Source organism: Microcebus murinus, chromosome 1 (assembly GCF_040939455.1).
Source record: "Microcebus murinus isolate Inina chromosome 1, M.murinus_Inina_mat1.0, whole genome shotgun sequence".
Taxonomy (NCBI): Eukaryota; Metazoa; Chordata; class Mammalia; order Primates; family Cheirogaleidae; genus Microcebus; species Microcebus murinus.
The window spans coordinates 5,347,359-5,368,766 of NC_134104.1; the positions used below are offsets into that span (position 1 = coordinate 5,347,359).

General features: G+C 44.2%; 1 protein-coding gene across 1 annotated transcript in view; it reads right to left on the reverse strand.

The window, feature by feature from the left end:
* Positions 1-20,967, reverse strand: part of PCP4 (Purkinje cell protein 4) — a 61,309-nt gene extending 40,342 nt beyond the window's left edge. Inside the window, exon 1 of the mRNA XM_020284741.2 lies at positions 20,848-20,967. Coding sequence (XP_020140330.1) covers positions 20,848-20,856 — 9 coding nt within the window. The 5' untranslated portion in view covers positions 20,857-20,967. The remainder of the gene's footprint in view (positions 1-20,847) is intronic.
* Positions 20,968-21,408: the final 441 nt, after the last annotated feature.

A 21,408-nucleotide genomic window follows, 5' to 3' on the forward strand; every position in this document is an offset into this window, starting at 1 on the left:
CTGAGATCCTGGACTGAGCTACAAGGACCAGGTACTTGGGTCACTCGTGTGTCCTTTCTCACACTTCAGCTATTCGTTATAAAGCACCATTTAGAAATTGTTGCTCTGTACGATTTAATTTATTGACAAGAGTATGTGATCGTGCTATTCTCAAAACCATGTGAAAACCTTGCATGGTAATTGGGTTTGTTTTCATTTAGGGTGTGCTGTGGAGGTTGGGGGTCCTAGGGCTAAGGGTGGAAGGAAGGGACTGACTCTACAGGCACATAGAGGAACTTTTCAGGGTGACAAGGTAGTCTATAACTCAATTATAAGACTGTATACATGTCAATACTCATCAACTGGCCAGGCGCAGTGGCTCACGCCTGTAATCCTAGCATTCTGGGAGGCCGAGGCCGGAGGATCGCTCAAGGGCAGGAGTTCGAGACCAGCCTGAGCAAGAGCGAGACGCAGTCTCTACTGAAAATAGAAAGAAATTAAAAAGCCAACTAAAAATATATAGAAAAAATTAGCCTGGCATGGTGGCGCATGCCTGTAGTCCCAGCTACTCGGGAGGCTGAGGCAGGAATATTGCTTGAGCCCAGGAGTCTGAGGTTGCTGTGAGCTAGGCTGACGCCACAGCACTCTAGCCTGGGCAACACAGTGAGACTGTGTCTCAAAAAAAAAAATGCTCCTAGACAGTACAACTAAAAGAGGTACATTTTACTATACATAGATAACACCTTAATCATCTGGCTTTTAAAAAACAGTGTCTTGGAATCGGACTGCACAGGATACCCCAGCCCTGTCACGTGGCAGTTTTGTGACTATATGCAGGTCACTTAAGTTCTCCGAGCCTCAGTTTCTGCTTCTATAAAATGGGAATAACAATACATCTACCTCATCGGGGTGTGAGAATTAAGTGAGATAAAAATGCTCACGTTGCACGAACCTGGTTCCTAAAAGAAATCAGACAGCAAAGGCATGGTGAAACAGACTTAAAAGGAAATACGCCTCTTTCCTTTCCATTCTCTTCAACTTGCAGTACAGTTAAGGTAACGAGAAAAAGCACGTTGTGCTTGGCACCTTGAAGACCCGGTAAAGCCCAGATCCACGTGTGGCCGAGGGGTCGCCCGCTGCTCAGCCAGTCTCTGTTTTCATGGTGAATTAAAATAAACTAAATAAAATAGAACAGATAGCTCACATAGCTGTTGTGAGAATCCGAAGAAAGAATAGTAATATTTGCAACCCTTTTTCTCCTAAAGGGTGCAGTCTCTACCTATGTCATTAAGTTGCTAATTTCCACTGGTTTCTCAGGCCTCTGATTCCGGGTGATACATTTAGTGTGTTTGGTAAAAACTACAGCTTGTGTTTTTTTCTAGAAAGGGAAGATACAAGAGGAGGGTATATGATGACCAAAGAAGAAGCTGGTTGGAAGTGAGGGAAGCTGGGAGAGTTTAGTGGCCCCATTACGACGTGTGTGTATCTGATTTAATCTGTAGACCCTCCGCGGGCCTGAGGTTGGATAAAAGGACGAGGGCATCAACATCTCCACTTATCCCAGCAACAGCCAAAGTAACTCACCCTCAACCAGCACTGGGAGCCCCACGGATCTGGAAGGTGCTAGAACAATGCACGAAGGAAGAAGCTACCCACCCTCTGCATCCAAATTGCACCCAGAGAAGTGCTTCGGCGCCCACCCCACTTCCTTTATTGTCCTCCTGTATCGGTGTGAGTTCCTTAGATTAGCCTCAGAATAAAGGCTGCTGGCCTAAAGGCCGGATGCCAGCCAGAACAGCTGCCGCGGTTGGAAAGTGACAACAGTGGGCTTTCGGACAAAGACACAGATATCCAAACGCTTCTCCCAGGATTACAGTCTCACAGGGTACACAGAAGGTACCAGATCCAAGCAGAGTAGAGAAAGAAAGAAGAGATTTGTTTTCTCTTCCTGTCCCCAAAAGTTATGGCTGACTAACTGGACTCCAAGAGTAAGAAAGAGGTTAGAAAATTGTCAACAAGAGGTCAACATCATAGAAGAATCTGACCGTGCCTGGAACTAACTCATTTAAGGGCAAGTCTGCCTTTTATAGACAATTAGGGGAAAAAAAACAACAGGCAGGGCCAGTTTTCTAGAACTAAAGAAAACCCGTAATGTAATGACTTCGAAAACACCAAGCCTGCCTGTCCTTCCTAGAATGATGTGATTTTTTTCAAGGACTTTTATACTTCAAAGGCTAGAGAAGTTGAAGTGAGATCAGAAAACCCACATGTGGTCTCCCCGGATTATGGAAACTGGCCATAGAGACAGACACGTCTTTTCTTTGCTTTCAGTGGTGTTCCATTCCCTATCCCTCCCAATATAGGGATAACACCAGTGTTCCATTCCCTATCCCTCCCCAATATAGCTAGTAAAATGCCTTGCCAGTTGTCATCAAATAAAGGCAAAAGAATGACCAAAAACCACAGAATGAAAATGCCCCAACAGCCAGGAGAATCCTGCCCTGCGGGTCTCTAAGCAGCAATCCATCCTGAAAGATCTCTCACTGTGGCCACAAGGGCTCTAACACAGTGGAACCAATCAGAACCTATTGCATGCTCATATTCCTTGTTAAGTGAACAAAAACGTGTGCAGGGGAAGAAAGGACACAAGCCAAATCCATTGTTATCCAAAAGAAGCCCATATTTAGAGTTGAATGAATAGATGACACTTCCAAGTTTGGCAAAGACTTTTTCCTTTCTTTGCAACAAGGCACAAGGCTCTGTCTGCAAATGCAACACAATAACAACAGCTTAAGGCTGCTAGAGAAACAATTATATGAAGTTGATACTACCATTATCCCAACTGGAGAGGGTTTAGTAATATGCCCAAGGATGTTACTGCTAAGTGAGGGGGGGGGGCGGGTAGGGAGGGAATTTGAATCTGGGCAGACTTACTTGGAAGTCTGAGCAGTGCCCACTCAATATTGCCAGTCTAGAGGGGAAAACATTGGCTGGGAAGATGGAAAACCTGACTTTGATGACCCCTTCTGCCACCAACAAAGTAGACATTGTGAGCCTCAGATCACCTGGTGGCAGAGGGGGGATTGTGCTTTATTTTAAAGCAACGTTGTGGAACACGTGTTCCACAGATCATACAAAACTCTGCATGTGAAAATAATTGGGCCATTTTAGGAAAAAGATGGGATGAATACATTTCACCAGATTGTCAGGGAGCCTGATAATGCATCATACAGTGCCCAGAGCCCACTTAATACCAGATCTGCAGACACACATTTCATGCATTTATGATGAGAAAAGGGCTCCAAGACCATAAAAGCAGGTCTTATTCCAGAATTCACTGTGTGTGTGTGTCCCACTTTGCCTTTGACACATGTAACTAGCTTCTTAGACTCTCCTGTGAATATTCCTCCTGTGAAAACTAATGCCCACTCTTCCTGTAAGGACTCCTTGTAATGAAATGCAGATGTTTGTTTGGCACTATTTACTGCTCATGTGCTTCTCCAAGAGGAGTGTTCTAGCTTCAGAAGATAGAGACTTTCTTTTTTGGTAGTAAAGAAACAGCTGGGTTTTTCCCCCACTCAACTAATACAAAAATAGGTTCAGAAAACAGTAGAAGACTGAGGTTGTGCACTTTTGGAAGAAAGGGAATGTTTTGTCCTACATCTGTTGACACAACTCAAGAAGTGAATTGAGACACAGATAAGAAGACAGGTCAAAAGTTATATGAGTCATTAATCAGCTGTTCTCTGGGGAGGTGAAAATTCTAACACTGTCCCCATAAAAAAATACACACACACCCCACCACCACCACCATCAGCATTACCATCACCAACACCACCATCACCACCATCATCACCACCACCACCATCAGCATTACCACCACCACCACCACCATCACCACCACCACCATCAGCATTACCACCACCAACACCACCATCATCACCACCACCACCATCAGCATTACCACCACCACCACCATCACCACCATCATCACCACCACCACCATCACCACCATCATCACCACCACCACCATCAGCATTACCACCACCAACACCACCATCATCACCACCACCACCATCACCATCACCACCATCATCACCACCACCACCATCAGCATTACCACCACCACCATTACCATCACCATCACCATCACCACCACCACCATCACCACCACCACCATTAGCATTACCAGCATCAATACCACCACCACCATCACCATCACCACTACTATCACCACCATCATCATTACCACCACCATCTTCACCACCATCATCTTCACCACCATCACCATCACCACCATCACTCACCCCACCACCACCATCACCACCACCATCATCACCATCATGATCACCATCACCACCATCATCATCACCACCATCACTCACCCCACCATCACCTTCACCACCACCATCATCACCATCATCATCATCATCACCACCACCACCATCACCACTGCCATCACCATCAGCACCATCACTTAACCTACCCACTGAGTCTAAGAGCTGTGTCTCCTTCCTAATAGATATTTCTTCGATATCTCCTTTCAAACCCTCTGAAATTCACAAGAATTTAATCTACTGGAAAATAAACTGAATTCTAATTTAGTCAAAGGTTGTCTTCCAGGGATCTGGTCTTTATGAATGACCAAAGTTCACACCACCAAATTGCCTCTTATCTGCACATATTGATCCTGGCATTATTAGTGGAGACCTCTTTCTTTCCCAAGCCCAGTGTGAAAAAAATGTTTCTTTAATTGAACAAGCCTATTACATCTGTGTTCTGTGTCCCCCCAGACACACTCTAGAAGAGGAGGTGAGGACTGACAGCATGAAAGTCTCAGGACAAAAGCGGCCATTGGAAGCTTTCATCTCAATAAACGATCAATACTCAGTAGAGATGTTTGAAATTAGAATTCAAGGAAATTTTCCACTAAATTTTAGCATTCATATGGCCTTTAAAAAATACACACTCTCTCTCTCTCTCTCTCTCTCTTCGAGTGATTTGAGTCAATTTTATTATTTCATCATCAAAACAGTCCTCAGCGTGAACCAAGCTGACCCTTGAACATGACGATTTCTTATTCAAACATGCACTAGGTTGGCTTCCTCAAAGCCAACCTGAAAGCTCCACCAAATTTGGGGAAAAGTCCCTCAATCTGCCCACCTACATAGTCAGACTCGGCCATCTCAAAAGCTTCTGCTTGGACAGGGAAAAAAATACATCCACGAAAGGCTCCAGGCATTGCAGGGATAATGTATTATGTTTCATCAGCTCTGTCTCCTCCTTTCTCACTACAGAGTAGTCAGGCCACTCGCCACCTTAACCCAGGGCTGGCTCATGGGCCCATGCAGTAGTGCAGGGCCCACACTTAGAAGGCCCCGCACTTGGTCTCACGCCTACCGTCACCATCGTAAAATTCTTAATAAGGTTTAACGAGGGTACCACAGTGATTTTTCCCTGGGCCCACAAATGGTGCTACTGGTCCTACCTTCCCCTCATCATAGACTCTCAAGGATGTCCCACCTCTGAGCTATGTCACCTCCAAAGAGGTTGAAGGCAGAGTTGGGCAAGAGGGAAGAATTCAGAACTGTGGCTTGCTTTGAAATTGCCTCGCTTCTGCCGGAGCTCTGCCAGACTCTTCAGCCATGTCTTGCTTCCTTTTTGAAATGCTAATGGAACATAAGGAGCACAAGATGGGTCCTCTAAGGCCACCACTTGTACCACTAACGTTACCTTAGGCTGCATTTATATTTTTGTCATGTGAAAAAGCCTCACAAAAGCCTCATCCAAAATTCAACCGTGGGGGAACTCTCACATGAGTTTCAGCCCAATCTGGCTCTCACCAAGAACTCGGCAAAAAAACGATGACACGGAAACTCATAAAAGAGGGCTGAAAAAATGAAACAAATCAACTTTAAAGATGGGAAAGATTAAATCTAGATGAAAAAAATAACTATGGATTTGAAGGAGGTATTCGGTGGAGTTGCTTGACAAATTGCTACATCTATTTTAAGAAATTTTCTTCAAAAAGAGGTAAAATAGCCCACATTTCTGAAGTATAGAACATTGCCAGAAATAATATTTGAGATGTGGCACTGTATTATCTAGATATTTTGACAGAAATTATGCAGATGTGAGAACAGAGCTATAAATACAAGGCTGAGCCCATCCCTTGAACAAACTTCAAAGAGAAGAAAATAATAATAATGGCTGAGAGCTCTACCAGGAGCTCTGACATACGGAGAGCAAAGATATTCCACTAGGGCCAAACACCAAGACTCTCACACAAGGGAAACTATTGCCATGGCCAAATTCATACACACATTTCTCACAATTAGAACATACAAAATTTTCAAATAAAACTATATATAATTCCAAAAATATAATTGACTGTCCTCATGTAATCTATTGCCAATGTACTGAAGAGACTTTTTTTTAACTTTTAAAGAAAAATATAATAAGTCAATAGAGCCCAAATATTCATGGATGAGGATGGGAAAATGTCTGACATATTTAAAGCAATTTTGTCACCACAAAGGAGTTAAAAATTAACTGTAGCATCACACTGGATACGTATCTATGCATTGAACTTGAAGATGACTAAATGCTCATATGGTTCTAAAATATATGACTTTTAAGATCAACCAAAAGCTCTGTGGTGCTATTCTTCAAGCAGTATGGACTTCTATAAGCAGCGACTCCTTTGGGATGGTTTTCCTGAGCATTTTCTCTCCTCCCCCCCCCAGCCCTGCACAATGGCAAATTAACCAACCAATGCTTCCCTGGCCTTTGGTTTATACAGAGGACAGCCTATACTCTGTATGATCCTGTAGCAGAGTTTATTTTATGTGATTCTGTCTCCCTCACTAGCCTATAAGGTTTTCGAGGGGTGAGGACCATGTCTTATTCACCAACGCAGCAGAACGTCCATCATTGTGAGTTCAGTGTATATGCTGGACAGATGAAAAGGTATAGAAGACCTTTAAAATTTCATGATCTAAAAGATGAAAAGAAATATAGCAACAAATAGCAACAAAGATAATAAAATACCTAGGAATATATTTAACTGAGGAGGTAAAAGACCTCTACAGGGAGAACTACGAAACACTTAGGAAGGCAATAGCAGAGAATGTAAACAGGTCAAAAACCATACTATGCTCATGGGTCAGCAGAATGAACATTGTTCAAATGTCTATACTACTCAAGGTGATCTACAGATTCAATGCAATCCCTATTAAAATACCAACATTGTTTTTCACAGATCTAGAAAAAATAATTCTACACTTCATACGGAACCACAGAAGACCCATAAAGCAAAAGCAATCTTAAGGAAAAAGAACAAATTGGGAGACATCAATTTACCAGACTTCAAGTTATACTACAAGGCTATAGTAACTAAAAGAGCATGAGACTGGCACAAGAACAGAGACATAGACCAATGGAACAAAACTGAGAACCCAGATATAAAACCATCCTCATATAGCCATCTACTCTTTGGCAAAGCAGACAAAAGCATAGAAAAGGGAAAAGAATCTTTATTCAATAAATGGTGCTGGGAAAATTAGATAGCCACATGTAGAAGACTGAAACAGGATGTGCGCCTTCCACCTTTCATAAAACTCAACTCACAGTGGTTATAGACTTAAACCTAAGGCATGAAACTAAAAATTCTAGAAGAAAATATTGGAAAATCCCTTACAGACATTGGCCTAGACAAAGAATTTATGAAGAAGACCCCTAAGACAATCACAGACACATCAAAAATAAATAAATGGGACCTGATCAAATTAAAAAGCTTCTACACAGTCAAGGAAACTATCATGAGAGCAAACAGATAACCTATAGAATGAGAGAGAATTTTCACAAGCTACACATCTGATAAAGGGCTAATAACTAGAATCTATATAGAACTCAGGAAAATCAGTAAGAAAAAAATCACACAACCCTATCAAAAAGTGAGCAAAGGACATGAACAGGAACTTTTCAAAAGAAGATAGACTAATAGCCAACAAATATATGAAAAAATGCTCAACATCTTTAGTCATCAGGGAAATGCAAGTCAAAACCACTATGAGATATCACTTATCCCCAGTGAGAATGGCCTTTATCAAAAAGTTCCGGCCTGCGCAGTGGCTCATGCCTGTAATCCTAGCACTCTGGGAGGCCGAGGCAGGCGGATCACTCAAGGTCAGGAGTTTGAAACCAGCCTGAGCAAGAGCAAGACCCTGTCTCTACTAAAAAAAAAAAGAAAGAAATTAATTGGCCAACTAATATATATGGAAAAAATTAGCCAGGCATGGTGGTATATGCCTGTAGTCCCAGCTACTTGGGAGGCTGAGGCAGAAGGATCGCTTGAGCCCAAGAGTTTGAGGTTGCTGTGAGCTAGGCTGATACCATGGCACTCACTCTAGCCTGGGCAACAAAGTGAGATTCTGTCTCAAAAAAAAAAAAAAAAAATCCCAAAACAATAAGTGTTGACATGGATAGGGAAAGATAGGAACACTCATACACTGCAGGTGGGACTACACACTAGTACAACCTCTGTGGAAAGTAACGTGGAGATACCTCAAACAGCTACAAGTAGAACTATCATTTGATCTAGCAATCCCATTACTGGGAATCTGCTCAAAAGAACAAAAGACATTCTATAAAAAAGCATCTGCACTAGAATGTTTATAGAAGCACAATTCACAATTGCAAAGATGTGGAAACAACCCAAGTGCCCATCAATAATGAGTGGATTAATAAAATGTGGTATATGTATACCATGGAGTACTATTCAGCCACAAAAAATAAATGGTGATATAGCACCTCTTGTATTATCCTAGATAGAGTTGGAGCCCATTTAGTAAGTGAAGTATCACAAGAATGGAAAAACAAGCACCACATGTACTCACCATCAAGTTGGTATTAACTGATCAACACTTATGTGCACATATAGTAGTAACATTCATTGGGTGTCAGGCAGGTGGGATGTAGGAGGTGGGGATGGTATATTCAATGGGCGTGGTGTGCACCGTCTGGGGGATGGACATGCTTGAAGCTCTGACTCAGGTGGGGCAAAGGCAATATATGTAACCTAAACATTTATACTCCCATAATATGCTGAAATAAAAGGAAGGACGGATAAAAGGAAGGAAGGAAGGAAGGAAGGAAGGAAGGAAGGAAGGAAGGAAGGAAGGAAGGAAGGAAGGAAGGAAGGAAGGAAGGAAGGAAGGAAGGAAGGAAGGAGGAAGGAAGGAAAGAAAGAAAGAAGATGGATGAATGACAAAATATGTGATTACTAATTATATACATAATCATTTTGACCATAGAAAGGGCCACTCTTCTCTGGGCAAACATTTTCTAAGAGTTTTATACTTTGGAGTTCAGAATGCTCTTTGCTTTTCAAACAGAGCCCTGGGGAGTCAGCAAGGCATAACGATGATTGTTGTAACCTCAAAGTCAAGGAAAATCTACCAGGCGAGACAGAAGAAAACTTTGCCAAAAAAGCTCTTAATGAAATATTCCTCAGCAGTAGCAAAACCAACATGTATCAACTTCTCTATGTGTGGTTGGGATGGGAGCATGAGGGGTCAGAAAGAAAATCAGAATCCCTAAAAACAGAGTTGAAGATCTGGTGAAGAAAGGAATGGCTCTGTCAGAATCTCTGGTGTTATTCTCTTTTCACTCAAGACTAATAAAAATATCCAGGACAATGTTATTTCTAATATATTTCTTGTCTGAGTTCCATGTGGAATTTGGACAAGTGGACAAGTGTAAAAGAAGTTGGGTTGTACCCAACTGAAAATGAGAAATTTAATAGGATAGGAAATGTGGAAGTGAAACCTAGACTGGCTTTTCCTCAAGAAGCTCTGTGATTTTGAACAAGATTAATCTTTGGGCGCTCAGTCCCATATTTTAAAATGACTGCTTTGAATGAAATGACAGCTATGGCCTCCTTCGATTTTCTGGATTCTAAGCGGGACTATAGAAATGACAATCTTTCTCTAGGTTGACGGTCCTTAGGCAGGCCGACTGCACCCCAGGGAGGGGCTGAGCGGCCACTTGCAGCTGCACAGGCTGTGCACAGCACAAGTCCAGGGGGCACCACTGACACGGCCCACAGTGTAAATGGCACCTCTGGGGTTGTAGGTGCTTCACTGTCATGGCCACACATGGCAAAGAAAACTTTAGAATCTTTATTTATATCTGTTTAGGATCTAAGATCAATTACAAACTTATATTTTCTAAGTGAAGTATCCCAAGAATAGAAAAACAAGCACCACATATACTCACCAGCAAACTGGTATTAGCTGAGCAGCACCTAAGTGGACACATAGGTACTACAGTAATAGGGTATTGGGCAGGTGGGAGGGGGGAGGGGGCGGGTATATACATACATAGTGAGTGAGATGTGCACCATCTGGGGGACGGTCATGCTGGAAACTCAGACTTGTGGGGGGAGGGGGAAAGGGCATTTATTGAAACCTTAAAATCTGTACCCTCATAATATGCTGAAATAAAAAAAAACTTAGATTTTATTGATAGCTAATAAATGGATTGATACTGACATCATCTCTGGTGGATAGGAAGAGGTGGGAGTCCCACAAGGTGACTGTCCCAGACACCCTCACTGTTGTTGCTCTCAGAGTGCCGCCGGGTGCTGCATTGCAGCTCCTTCCGCTCCAAGAAAAGGATGTATATATAGATTATGCCATCTACCTTTAAGTAGTCTTCCCACAGTAGGTACGCACCTTTTGAAATTTCCTGCATTGTCACATGCCACAGCATAGATGAACCTTGAAGACACGCTAGGTAAAATGAGACAGTCACAAAGACAAGTATGGCATGATTCCACTTATACGAGGTCCCTAAAGTAGTCAGATTCACAGAGGTAGAAAGTAGGATGGTGGCTGCCAGTGGCTGGGGGAGGGGAAATGGGGAGCAGTTGTTTAACGGGGACAGTTTCAGTTTTGCAAGATGGAAAAGTTCAGAAAATCTGTTTCACAACAACGTCAGTATACTTAACACTACTGAACCATACACTTAAAAATGGTGAAGACGGTAAATGTTGGCCAGGCGAGGTGGCTCACAACTGTAATCCTAGCACTCTGGGAAGCCGAGGCGGGTGGATTGCTTGAGGTCAGGAGTTCGAAACCAGCCTGAGCAAGAGTGAGACCCCATCTCTACTATAAATAGAAAGAAATTAATTGGCCAACTAATACATATAGAAAAAATTAACTGGGCGTGGTGGCGCATGCCTGTAGTCCCAGCTATTCAGGAGGCTGAGGCAGGAGGATTGCTTGAGCCCAGGAGATTGAGGTTGCTGTGAGCTAGGCTGACGCCACAGCACTCACTCTAGCCTGGGCAACAAAGTGAGACTCTGTCTTAAAAACAAAAAAAAAAAAGATGGTAAATGTTATGTGTTTTTTACCAAGATAAAAAAAAAAATTCCTGCATAAAACCACAGGTTCAAAATAATACTAATACTGCCAGCACAAACAACAAAGAAACAATGGAAGTGCTAAGCAACCCTTCTATTACTAGAATGTCTTCATGACCACCAATACAAGCTTAAAAAGCACAGCTGTCAAATTAGACTCAAAACGCAGTGCAGTTATCAAAAAGAATATTTGAAGTATAGATATCCATGCCCTTAATATATTAGCACATTACCACGTACACATAATTTTATTTTATTTTTATTTATTTATTTTAATTAATTAATTTATTTATTTATTTTGAAACAGAGTCTTGCTCTGTTGTCCAGACTAGAGTGCCATGGCGTCACCCTAGCTCACAGCAACATCAAACTCCTGGGCTCAAGGGATCCTCCTCCCTCAGCCTCCCGAGTAGCTGGGACTACATGTGTGCACCACAACCCCTGGCTAGTTTTTTTCTATTTTTAGTAGAGATGGGGTCTCGCTCTCTCTCAGGCTGGTCTCAAACTCCTGACATCAGGCGGTCCTCCTGCCTCAGCCTCCCAGAATGCTAGGATTACAGGCGTGAGCCACCATGTCCAGCTCATAATTTTAAAATAAATAAAAATGTGTTGTGCATACATGATCAAATTTTTTTTCTATTAGGGTGCACTGTTAAAAACTTTGGAGACCACTGTTGAGGAGTATTGATACTCATGATCATTGGGGACACCATTGCATTGTTCTGTCATGGATCTGGGGGAAGATGGAGAAGACAGTTCTCCAAAACCTGAAATGCTGAATCAGACAGTTATTATTAGAAAAATGACAGCTATCTGTGGAAAAGTCAGAGAAGGGGAGAGAACGGAAGACAACGGTTTCTCTAGGCAAGAGGACAAAATCACACCAGATCGCCTTTAGTTGCTTGGAGGAGAAGATGGCACTGACATTTCCTCTGGTGGACAGGAATGACCAATATGACTAGAGACATTTTAGCTTTGTCCAAGTCCAGGACTGCCCTAAAACCGAAGGCAGAAACCTCCCAGAGAATGGGGCTTCCCTGCTCTCTATTCTAGTTCCTTTGTGAGGAAAATCGCTTCACTCAAATGGTTTGAAAAGTCCCCACGTTTTGCTTACTTCCCCTCCGACATTCAGTTTGTGGAAGATTACCCTCCTGCTTATGAGTCTAATTCGTCTCCCTTTCATTTATGAAATGGCAAGTCGTTAAGAGTAAAATGCTAAAGCTTAATGGTTTGAAGTTTTGCTTGTTGCTATTTCATCTTAAACTTTTCGGCACATACGGAGATGGGGTTTTTAAACGAGGGCTCCACACTATCTCCCGTCTCGGATGTGGCCAGCCCGTGCCAGTGCCCGTCTGCAGGTGAGCCCAGGGGGCCTGCAGGAGGGGCTCAGCCACCCTCGGGCTCCAAAGGGGAACAGCCCGTGGCGTCAGGGATTTCTGTGCACATCCAAAAAGTGTGAGGAAATGCAATCAGAAGAAGAAAACCCTCAGTACAATTAGCTATATTGTCAGGCTCCAGGAAAAAAAAAAGTGACATTTTTCTAACAAGCCCTAATGAAACAGTGGATGTTACTTAAAAAGGAAATTATATACAGTAGTCCCCCTTAATCCTTGATTTCACTTTCCAAGTTTTCGGTTACCTGAAGTTAACCACAGTCTGATATGATTATTATTATTATTATTATTATTATTATTATTATAGACAAAGTCTCACTCTGTTGCCTGGGCTAGAGTGCCGTGGCGTCAGCCTAGCTCACAGCAAACTCAAACTCTTGGGCTCAAGCGATCCTCCTGCCTCAGCCTCCCGAGTAGCTGGGACTACAGGCATGCGCCACCATGCCCGGCTAACTTTTTCTGTATATTTTTAGTTGTCCAGCTAATTTCTTTCTGTTTTTTTTAGTAGAGACGAGGTCTCACTCTTGCTCAGGCTGGTCTCCAACTCCTGAGCTCCAGTGATCCTCCCTCCTCAGCCTCCCAGAGTGCCGGGATTACAAGCGTGAGCCACCACACCCAGCCCACAATCTGATATTAAATGGAAACGTTCAGAAATAAACAATTCGTATGGTTTCAACTGCATGCCATCCTGAGGAGCGTGACGAAATTTCTTGCTGCCCCACTTTGTCTTGCTTGGGGCGTGAATCGTCCCTCTGTCCGGTGAATCCATGCTCTCTGCACTACCCACCTGTTAGTGGCTTAGGAACCCTCTCAGTTACCAGATTGAAAAAACACACTTTATACAGGGTTTGGGATCATCCACACTTTCAACCCTCTAGTGGGGGTCTTGGAATATCTCACCCAAGGATTGGGGGGACTGCTGTATGTAAGAGTCTTAAACTTTAAAACAGGTGCCGTCTCTTAATTAGTTTTCTCAATATTGGAACTTAGCCATGTGATGAACAGATATTTGTATTTGTTTAAATAAAAAGATCTTTGGGACAGGGAGAACATACTTCCTTGTTGTATTTTTTACTCTTATTTGATTAAGAAAAACAGTTAATGGGTATTGCCAACCTCTTGAGTCCTCTTTTCGGGGATTATATAAAATTAAAATAACTAGTCACTTCATGAGATTATTGGCCAAGCTACAGGTGTTATGCTACGGAGACAGATGACCATTTCTTCTGCCCTGCCACTTCACAACCTATTCGGATTGTAATACCACAAATAGCATAATCTCAAACCAATCCAGATCCCAGTTTAGCTACCAAATAGTCATAAACAATATTTAACGTTCAAAAGACACATCTTTCAGACTACTGGGCAGAAGTCCAATGTGTGTATGACTAGAGACATTTTAGTATTGTCCAAGTCCAAGACTGTCCTAAAACTGTGGGCAGAAGAAAGGGGCTTCCCTGCCCTCTATTCTAGCTCCTTTAAGAGGAAAATTGCCTCATTTGAATGGTTTGAACAGTTCACACATTTTGCTTCCTTCCCCTTAGACATTGAATTTGTGGATGATTACCCTCCTGCTTTATGAGTCTAATTTGTCTTCCTTTTATTTATGAAATGGCAGGTTAAGAGTAAAATACAGAATAATGGCGTTTAGCGGGTGATTGATTTCTCTGCCGGCAAAGCCATAAATACGGGCAAGCGTTCCCCTTTCAGAAATGGAATGAGAAGTGATTCAGTGAGATTCTGAAGCATAAATTTAGAGCTATTTGCAAGGCAGATACAAGCAGATAGATGCCTGGAATGTGTAACTCATGCTGAATTGTTTTATGTAAAACAGCCCAGAAAAAGATGTTGAGATTATAGGATGAAGCTATTGATAGGTATGGCAACCTGGCTTTGTTTGCGGCACGAAACAATGACCTATCAAACATTTTCACGTCTCTACCCAAAAGGCACCTATACCCAAGTGAATGGCAAATGTTTATTCATTGTTTATCCTTCATTCCATTTCAGAGATTGGAAGAAGAATGGTAAATAGCTTATGCCTGGCGTTTACAGGAAAGTGGAGATCTTATCTGACTATGCAGGGGCATAGATAATGCAATTCCATCTCTCTCTCCCCAGGAGAACAAATTTGAATCAATTCCTCTTTGCATATGAATTCTCACATATTGCTGTTTCAAATATAAATTAATAAAATAGTTAAATCTTCAGATATAAATTAATAATAAATTATATTTCAATTATTAATAATAATATTATATGCATATTATTAATAATTAATTTTTAAATGATCATTAAGATATTTACATACACAGTTTGTTTTCTGTATGCTAGATAGAATTTACCTTCAACAACATGCCAGAATTTACAACTGGGCTGATTGTCATTCAGAAGTAGGAGCTGGCCGGGCGCTGTGGCTCACGCCTGTAATCCTAGCTCTTGGGAGGCCGAGGCGGGCGGATTGCTCAAGGTCAGGAGTTCAAAACCAGCCTGAGCAAGAGCGAGACCCCGTCTCTACTATAAATAGAAAGAAATTAATTGGCCAACTGATATATATATGTAAAAAATTAGCCGGGCATGGTGGCGCATGCCTGTAGTCCCAGCTACTCGGGAGGCTGAGGCAGAAGGATCACTCAAGCCCAGGAGTTTGAGGTTGCTGTGAGCTAGGCTGACGCCACGGCACTCACTCTAGCCTGGGCAACAAAGTGAGACTCTGTCTCAAAAAAAAAAAAAAAAAAAAAAAAAAGAAGTAGGAGCTAACTTTCTAAAGATCTGCTTAGACTCTTCCTTATTCTCCTCGAATCACATTCAAATTGGTTTTCTATTTCAATGCCGCAAACCGTTCTTCAAGGTGTCCTCAGGCTCTGCCTCCCTGGCTACCGTCCCTCTTGTTTGAATCCTGTTGAACTTACCTGAAGCGAGATGCTCTCAATGGAGACAACACGGAAACACAGGATATTAGAATTCCACCTCCCTCGCTCCGTGCTCATATTTTCTCTGACATTTTCCCAAATGTCAAGAGTTCTCTCTGTTGAGAGTCTTCCCATTTTTTTCTCATTTTCTTTTACTGTCCTAGGAGCATTTATTTTGCGTCTCTAACAATACACGCATTTCCCACTCAAAAGGATTGAAATGGCAAACACAGGTTCCAAACCAGGAGCGGAGAGCAAAAGACAAAGCGTGTCCTCTCCGAATGTACCCTAAATGTCTCAACATTTAGACCACTGGTGACATTAACTCATGAAGCCACACCCCACAAGCTGTTGATTCATTCAGTAACTGGACATCCCCCGAGTGCCAAACCTGCAGCCAGGCCTGGTGGATGGCATAGAATTGTCACTGTCAGGAAATCCACGGTCTAGATACGGCTCTTCTAACCAACAACACGCAACCTACGAGACCTTAACAGCATGATCTTTACGGTGTGTTTTATAAAAACAGCAGTAGGATATAATAGAAACCTGTCTGTGTGTCTCCCCTAAAACCCTTCTTTTCCTCCAGTATGAAGCCCTTTCTGGAAAGTCATTCTGAATTAATGAGGAGCCCCAGGCTTGGGCTGATGAAATATTATTTTCGTGCCAGATAGTGCAGTGTGCCAAGTGGACTAAGAACAGCAGGACCGCAGACAAATTGTGATGTCTTCCACCTAGGATAACATCTCTCATGAAGCACTGAGAGCAGAAATTGGAATTTTAAAAAAATAATGCGGAGAATGCATTCATCATAAATTCAGGGGACTTTCCATTACAAAACCCATGCTTTCCTTTTGCCTTGATCCCACTGCTCCACTAAACCTTTAATGAAATCAATTGTGAGTCATTTATTTTCTTTCTGAAAAAAAAAAATACATCTTTCATTCTGTCATTCTTAGAATTTAAAAGAGAAAAACTGAAACTTTTTAAAGCCACAGCATTAGTTAATGAAATACAGGATCAGGAAAACAAATTTTATGGTAATCAGCCCAGAAAACACATTTTCATGCTTAATTTTGACCTCTTCCTTGTAAGGAAAAGTCAAACTCAAGTTGTAATTGGTATCTGTCTAAGCTTACTATTCCCAGTTAGAGCAGGGAGTGTTGGCATTGTGGGGTCCAACAAAGCCAAATAGATCTCCCTGGATCTTTCTATATCTTTGCTGCAGGTACACCCTCAAATGAAATTAAAATTGCATAAGAAATTGAACTATCATTTGACCTGTTGCTAGGCATTTGGGTCCAGTTGCAAAATCCAGATATTATGCAGCTACCCTCAGAATCTGTGCTCAACAACTAGTCTAGAATATACAGTTCCTTACAAACCTAACCGCCCATGCATTAGCATCTGTTCTGGTTTACTATCACATCATCAGAAGTACAAAACTATTATCATTCTCACCTCAGGACTGTTTCATTTTACCCTTTTTCTTTCCACTGGGTTACCATGACGGCTAACAGCTACATAAGCCCCAAATCAAAGTCACATATTTTTTTAATCAATTGACAAATATCGTTTTAAAATTCATGCCTCTTCTATGCCCCTGCCCCAAGATTTAAGTGCGTGTAGCCTTCCCTTGGAAATCTCTTCCCCGAACGGTATCATTCACTGTTTTCTTGTTTCCTCGGAGATCCCTGTATGTTTTCATGCATACAATAAATTAAACAGACAGTATATTTGGTCTCAGCGCTCAGGACAGACGTGTGTATCTGAAGATTTGCCCTTGAATGTCCTTGGTGCGGTTCAGACCATGCCTTTGATGGCACAGGCCTTTCACTGTGGCAGAGGCTGCATGAAGGAAAGACCCACACCCCTGGCACCGAGTCGCATCCCATCCAAGTCTAAGCAAGACGACATCCCAGGACAGTGAAATTTAGGGTTAGGAGGAGACTTTTCCCAAAGGGGTCTCAAGTCTAATCAATAGCTGCCAATTGATTATGGAACTGGGAACATCTCCCTACACCCTTCCCAAGCACGGTGCTGGTGTGTCCTGTTTTAAACTAACTCTCCAGATGTCTGTCTTCATGCATTAGAATCTTGCTCCTCTAAATGAGCTCTTTTGAAAGGCAACTTAAAAACAGGCACCTAAACGAAAACATGGGACTGACTGTCATTGTTCCTGGGGTTCTTTTTTAAATGACTAAACAAAGGGAGCCTTTTTTCCTTTGAACGGTGAGGCCACGGGGAAGAGAACAGAATGCATTTTGTAAACTCGGGCCGTGGAGGTTAGGATTTCTGATCCGGCTAATGTACTTAAGCCTGCATTTGGATCCCTGCTATATTATCTTCCAGTTCATCTCATACATTGCTCCAGGCACATGTGACAATACTTTAATACTGAAATGTAAATGAGACACCCCCGCAGACCACCTCCACTCTCTCACATTGCCCTAAATTTGGACTTGACTTTCCTCACCGCTCCTTTCAATCACGCCATTCCCCCTAAAACGTGTTGCTGCAGGGGCTGGAAGAGACATCACGTTGCAAAGTTGCCCAGTTTAAAGCCAGCTCAAGGCCTTCCCCTTAAAGGCAGGGAGGCCCAGCGACACAGAGCAGAGCCCACCCCAGGGAGCACTGGGCCCCTGGGGTCCTCTCTGCCCAGCCTGGCCCCCGCACGGGCTGGAGGAGCAGCTGGTGAGCTCGGGGTGCCGCCGCGGGCGCTAAGCCCTGAAGACTGCAGCAAGAGCTACCTGCCCACCAGACCCAGATGAATCTTGAGGTCAGAGGGATGTCTGACAAAATCCATTGCTCTGGCCCCCTTGGTAATTAGTCACACGAGAAAATGAGTGATCCTCTGAAACCCGTTCCCACCTGAGAGTTATTTTAAAAAAAACTAGAAGCCACATTGAATTCACCCAACTAAAGAAAACTTTTCAGGGGCTGGGGACGGGAGGGTAATTCAGTTCTCCACCTAGAAAGGAGCTTCTGTTCCACTTTATTAAATGTCTTAAGCAGATTTAAGCTTTAGTCAAAGGACAAATTCCTGCTCTCCTGGGAACACACACCCAGGGACTTGGAGATCAGCCGGGAGTGGTGGGGAGAAGGGGGCCGCTCTCCCTCGGGGGAGACGGCGCAGGAGGGAGCCACGGGAGGGAGCCACGGGAGGGAGCCACGGGAGGGAGCCACGGGAGGGAGCCACGGGAGGGAGCCACGAGGAGGGACCTGCATATTGTGGGCTTTTGTGCTCATTAAAGGAACTAAGGCGAGAGCTCTTTGCCGTAGCCTGCACACGTGTCCAACTCCTGCCCCAATTACACGTTCAGCAGGAACGAGGCTGTGACCCTAATCATGGGTGAGCTCTGGGACACGCTCTCTCCCTGAAGTGAACCCGACCCAGCTGAGCAGCCTGGAAAGCTCGCAAGCACCGCTGCACAGGAGCCTCCGAGAGAGACCGGGTCACTGGGCCAGGATCCCAGGAAGCTACCTTGACCCAAGAAAGGGTGCCCCCAGGGCTATGCTGGTTTCCAAGTCCATCTTCTAGCGGGAACTGTTAAGTTGTACATAAAGGAAAACCACTTCCAAGGCCATCCCTTCCTGTTGCAAGCAAGGTGAGCCGACACAAACACGGCAGCTTCTGGAACCTCTGCAGCGTCCAGCGAAAAGCCCCCCACCCAAGCATGTGAGAAACGGAGGCCTCGCCCTCAGCACCCTATATCTCAGCTTCCTTCTCCTCGCCCCCCACACTCTCTCCCTGACCCCTCTGCGGCGCCCAGCTGTTCAGAAAATCCCAAGCACATCTGGACCTCAAGATCCACCTGGCGGCTGATCGCCCAGCACTGCAACCCAAGTCCTGGCTCTGCTGCTCACTAGCTGGTGACCTTGAACCAGTTAGTGCATGGCTCTGTGCCTCAGTTTCCCCATCTGTCAATTGGGAATATATAATGCAGCCTACTGCACAGAGTTGTTGGGAGGCTGAAAGGTGGTGACAGGTGTGCAGGGCGCTGGACACCATGTCAGCTCGGAGACCATTAGGCAAATGTCCCTGCTGGTGCAGTTTCCGCCCATGGTGTTGTCAGGAAACTTCCTGTCTTCTGCCCCACATTCTCCTTCCCACCTCAAGCCCTGGGCTCCGTCCCAACCCTCGTCCCTAAGTTTTATAGTGCTTCGCCCTTCCTCCCGCTGTGTTTATACCAAAAGTCACCCGTCAGAGAGATAAAAGCAGTGAGGAGGCATTTTATTTCTAAGCTATTAATTTTACTCTAGACTTCCAAAAAAAGATCACCCATCTGTCAAAAGAGGGGGGAAAAAAGACAGAGAAGATAAAAGATTTTTAAAAGTAATTATTTGAAGTGCCAACCAAGAGGAAATAAAAATGTATTTGGCTCGGTGGTGGAGTTGAATGAGAGGATGGTGGTAGGTAACCCCACATCTGCCTCAGAAGAGAAAGAAAATAAATGAGCTGTCAGTTTTCCCCCAACAAAACGTATTCTGTATAAACAAATTCAGAGAAGGGACTTTTGATTTGAAATTGTGGCTCCTCTTTTGCCAACACCACCTCCCGACTGAGAGACACCCATCTCTGCACCCAGATTTCTCCCGGTTGGTGAAATTTGCATTTCTTCCCCTGCTCTGATTAACTGCAGATGGAGTTCGTACAGCGACGCTTCTGCACGGCCAGGCCACGAAAAGCCGCCCGACTGACTGCAAACCCTCTCCCCCCTTCCCCTTCCCTCCGGGGTCCTGCTCCCGGCAGACGGCCACCTGCCTGCTCACATCCTGAAAGGTGTCGTCAAAGGAAGCCTGAAGACACCGGGTGCTGGAAAGAGCACAAATCTTCAGGAGAGACTAGAGCAATCGGCTTTCTCCTCTGAGGTCTAAAACCCAGAAGCACTTTTCAAAGTCACAAATTAGATCAGCAGCAAACAATGAATCCCTTTCTCTTTCTGAGGTTAACGTTAAAAGTTGCACTTGCTATTCGGGTGCATTTCTGCACTTGCCACTCACGCCAATGTATCAGTAGCGCCCGTCCTGCAAGCAGATAATGACAGGACTCATCTGGTCTCCAGCCCGCAGGTCCTGAGACCGCCCGAGCGACCCTCTCTCCCAAGTTTGCCTCTGCAAGCCCAGGGTCGCTCACCTCGCTCATGTTGGCTCGAACTCAGCAGCTGGGTCCCCGCCGCTCGCCAGGCACAGAAAGCACTGCTCAGGGCTCGCTGCTGCACCGGTCCTGGCTTTTCTCTTAAAAAGAGCTGCCTGGTGGCATCACGCCTGCCGAGAGCCAATGAGAGCCACTCACCTGTCGGAAGCCCCGGCCGGCATCGGAGGGCGCCAGGCGCCACCTCGTGGCGCAGAGGGGGACAGCACGCTCTGCTGTCCCTGCTCCCCGCTCTGCCAGGGACGGGAGGAAGCGCCGGATTAAAGGAAAAGCAAAAGTAAAAAAAGTCAGAGGGACAAAGACCATCACAGGGAGGCCGCGGTGCGTTTTTCTCAAGGCGTGCAGGATCGACACGCGTGCAAATGCCTTTCCGTTGTCCATGGGAAGGGAGCTTGTCTCTCTCTATGAATGAGGGGCTCTAAACACGCCACCCGCGGGCTCCTGTCCCTCCTGGTTTTCCCAGGAGCTGCGTTTCCCTTCCCTTCCACTGGCATTCCTGCTCCCTCTCCCCACCCCAGCCTGCTTGTACCCTGAGCTGCAGGG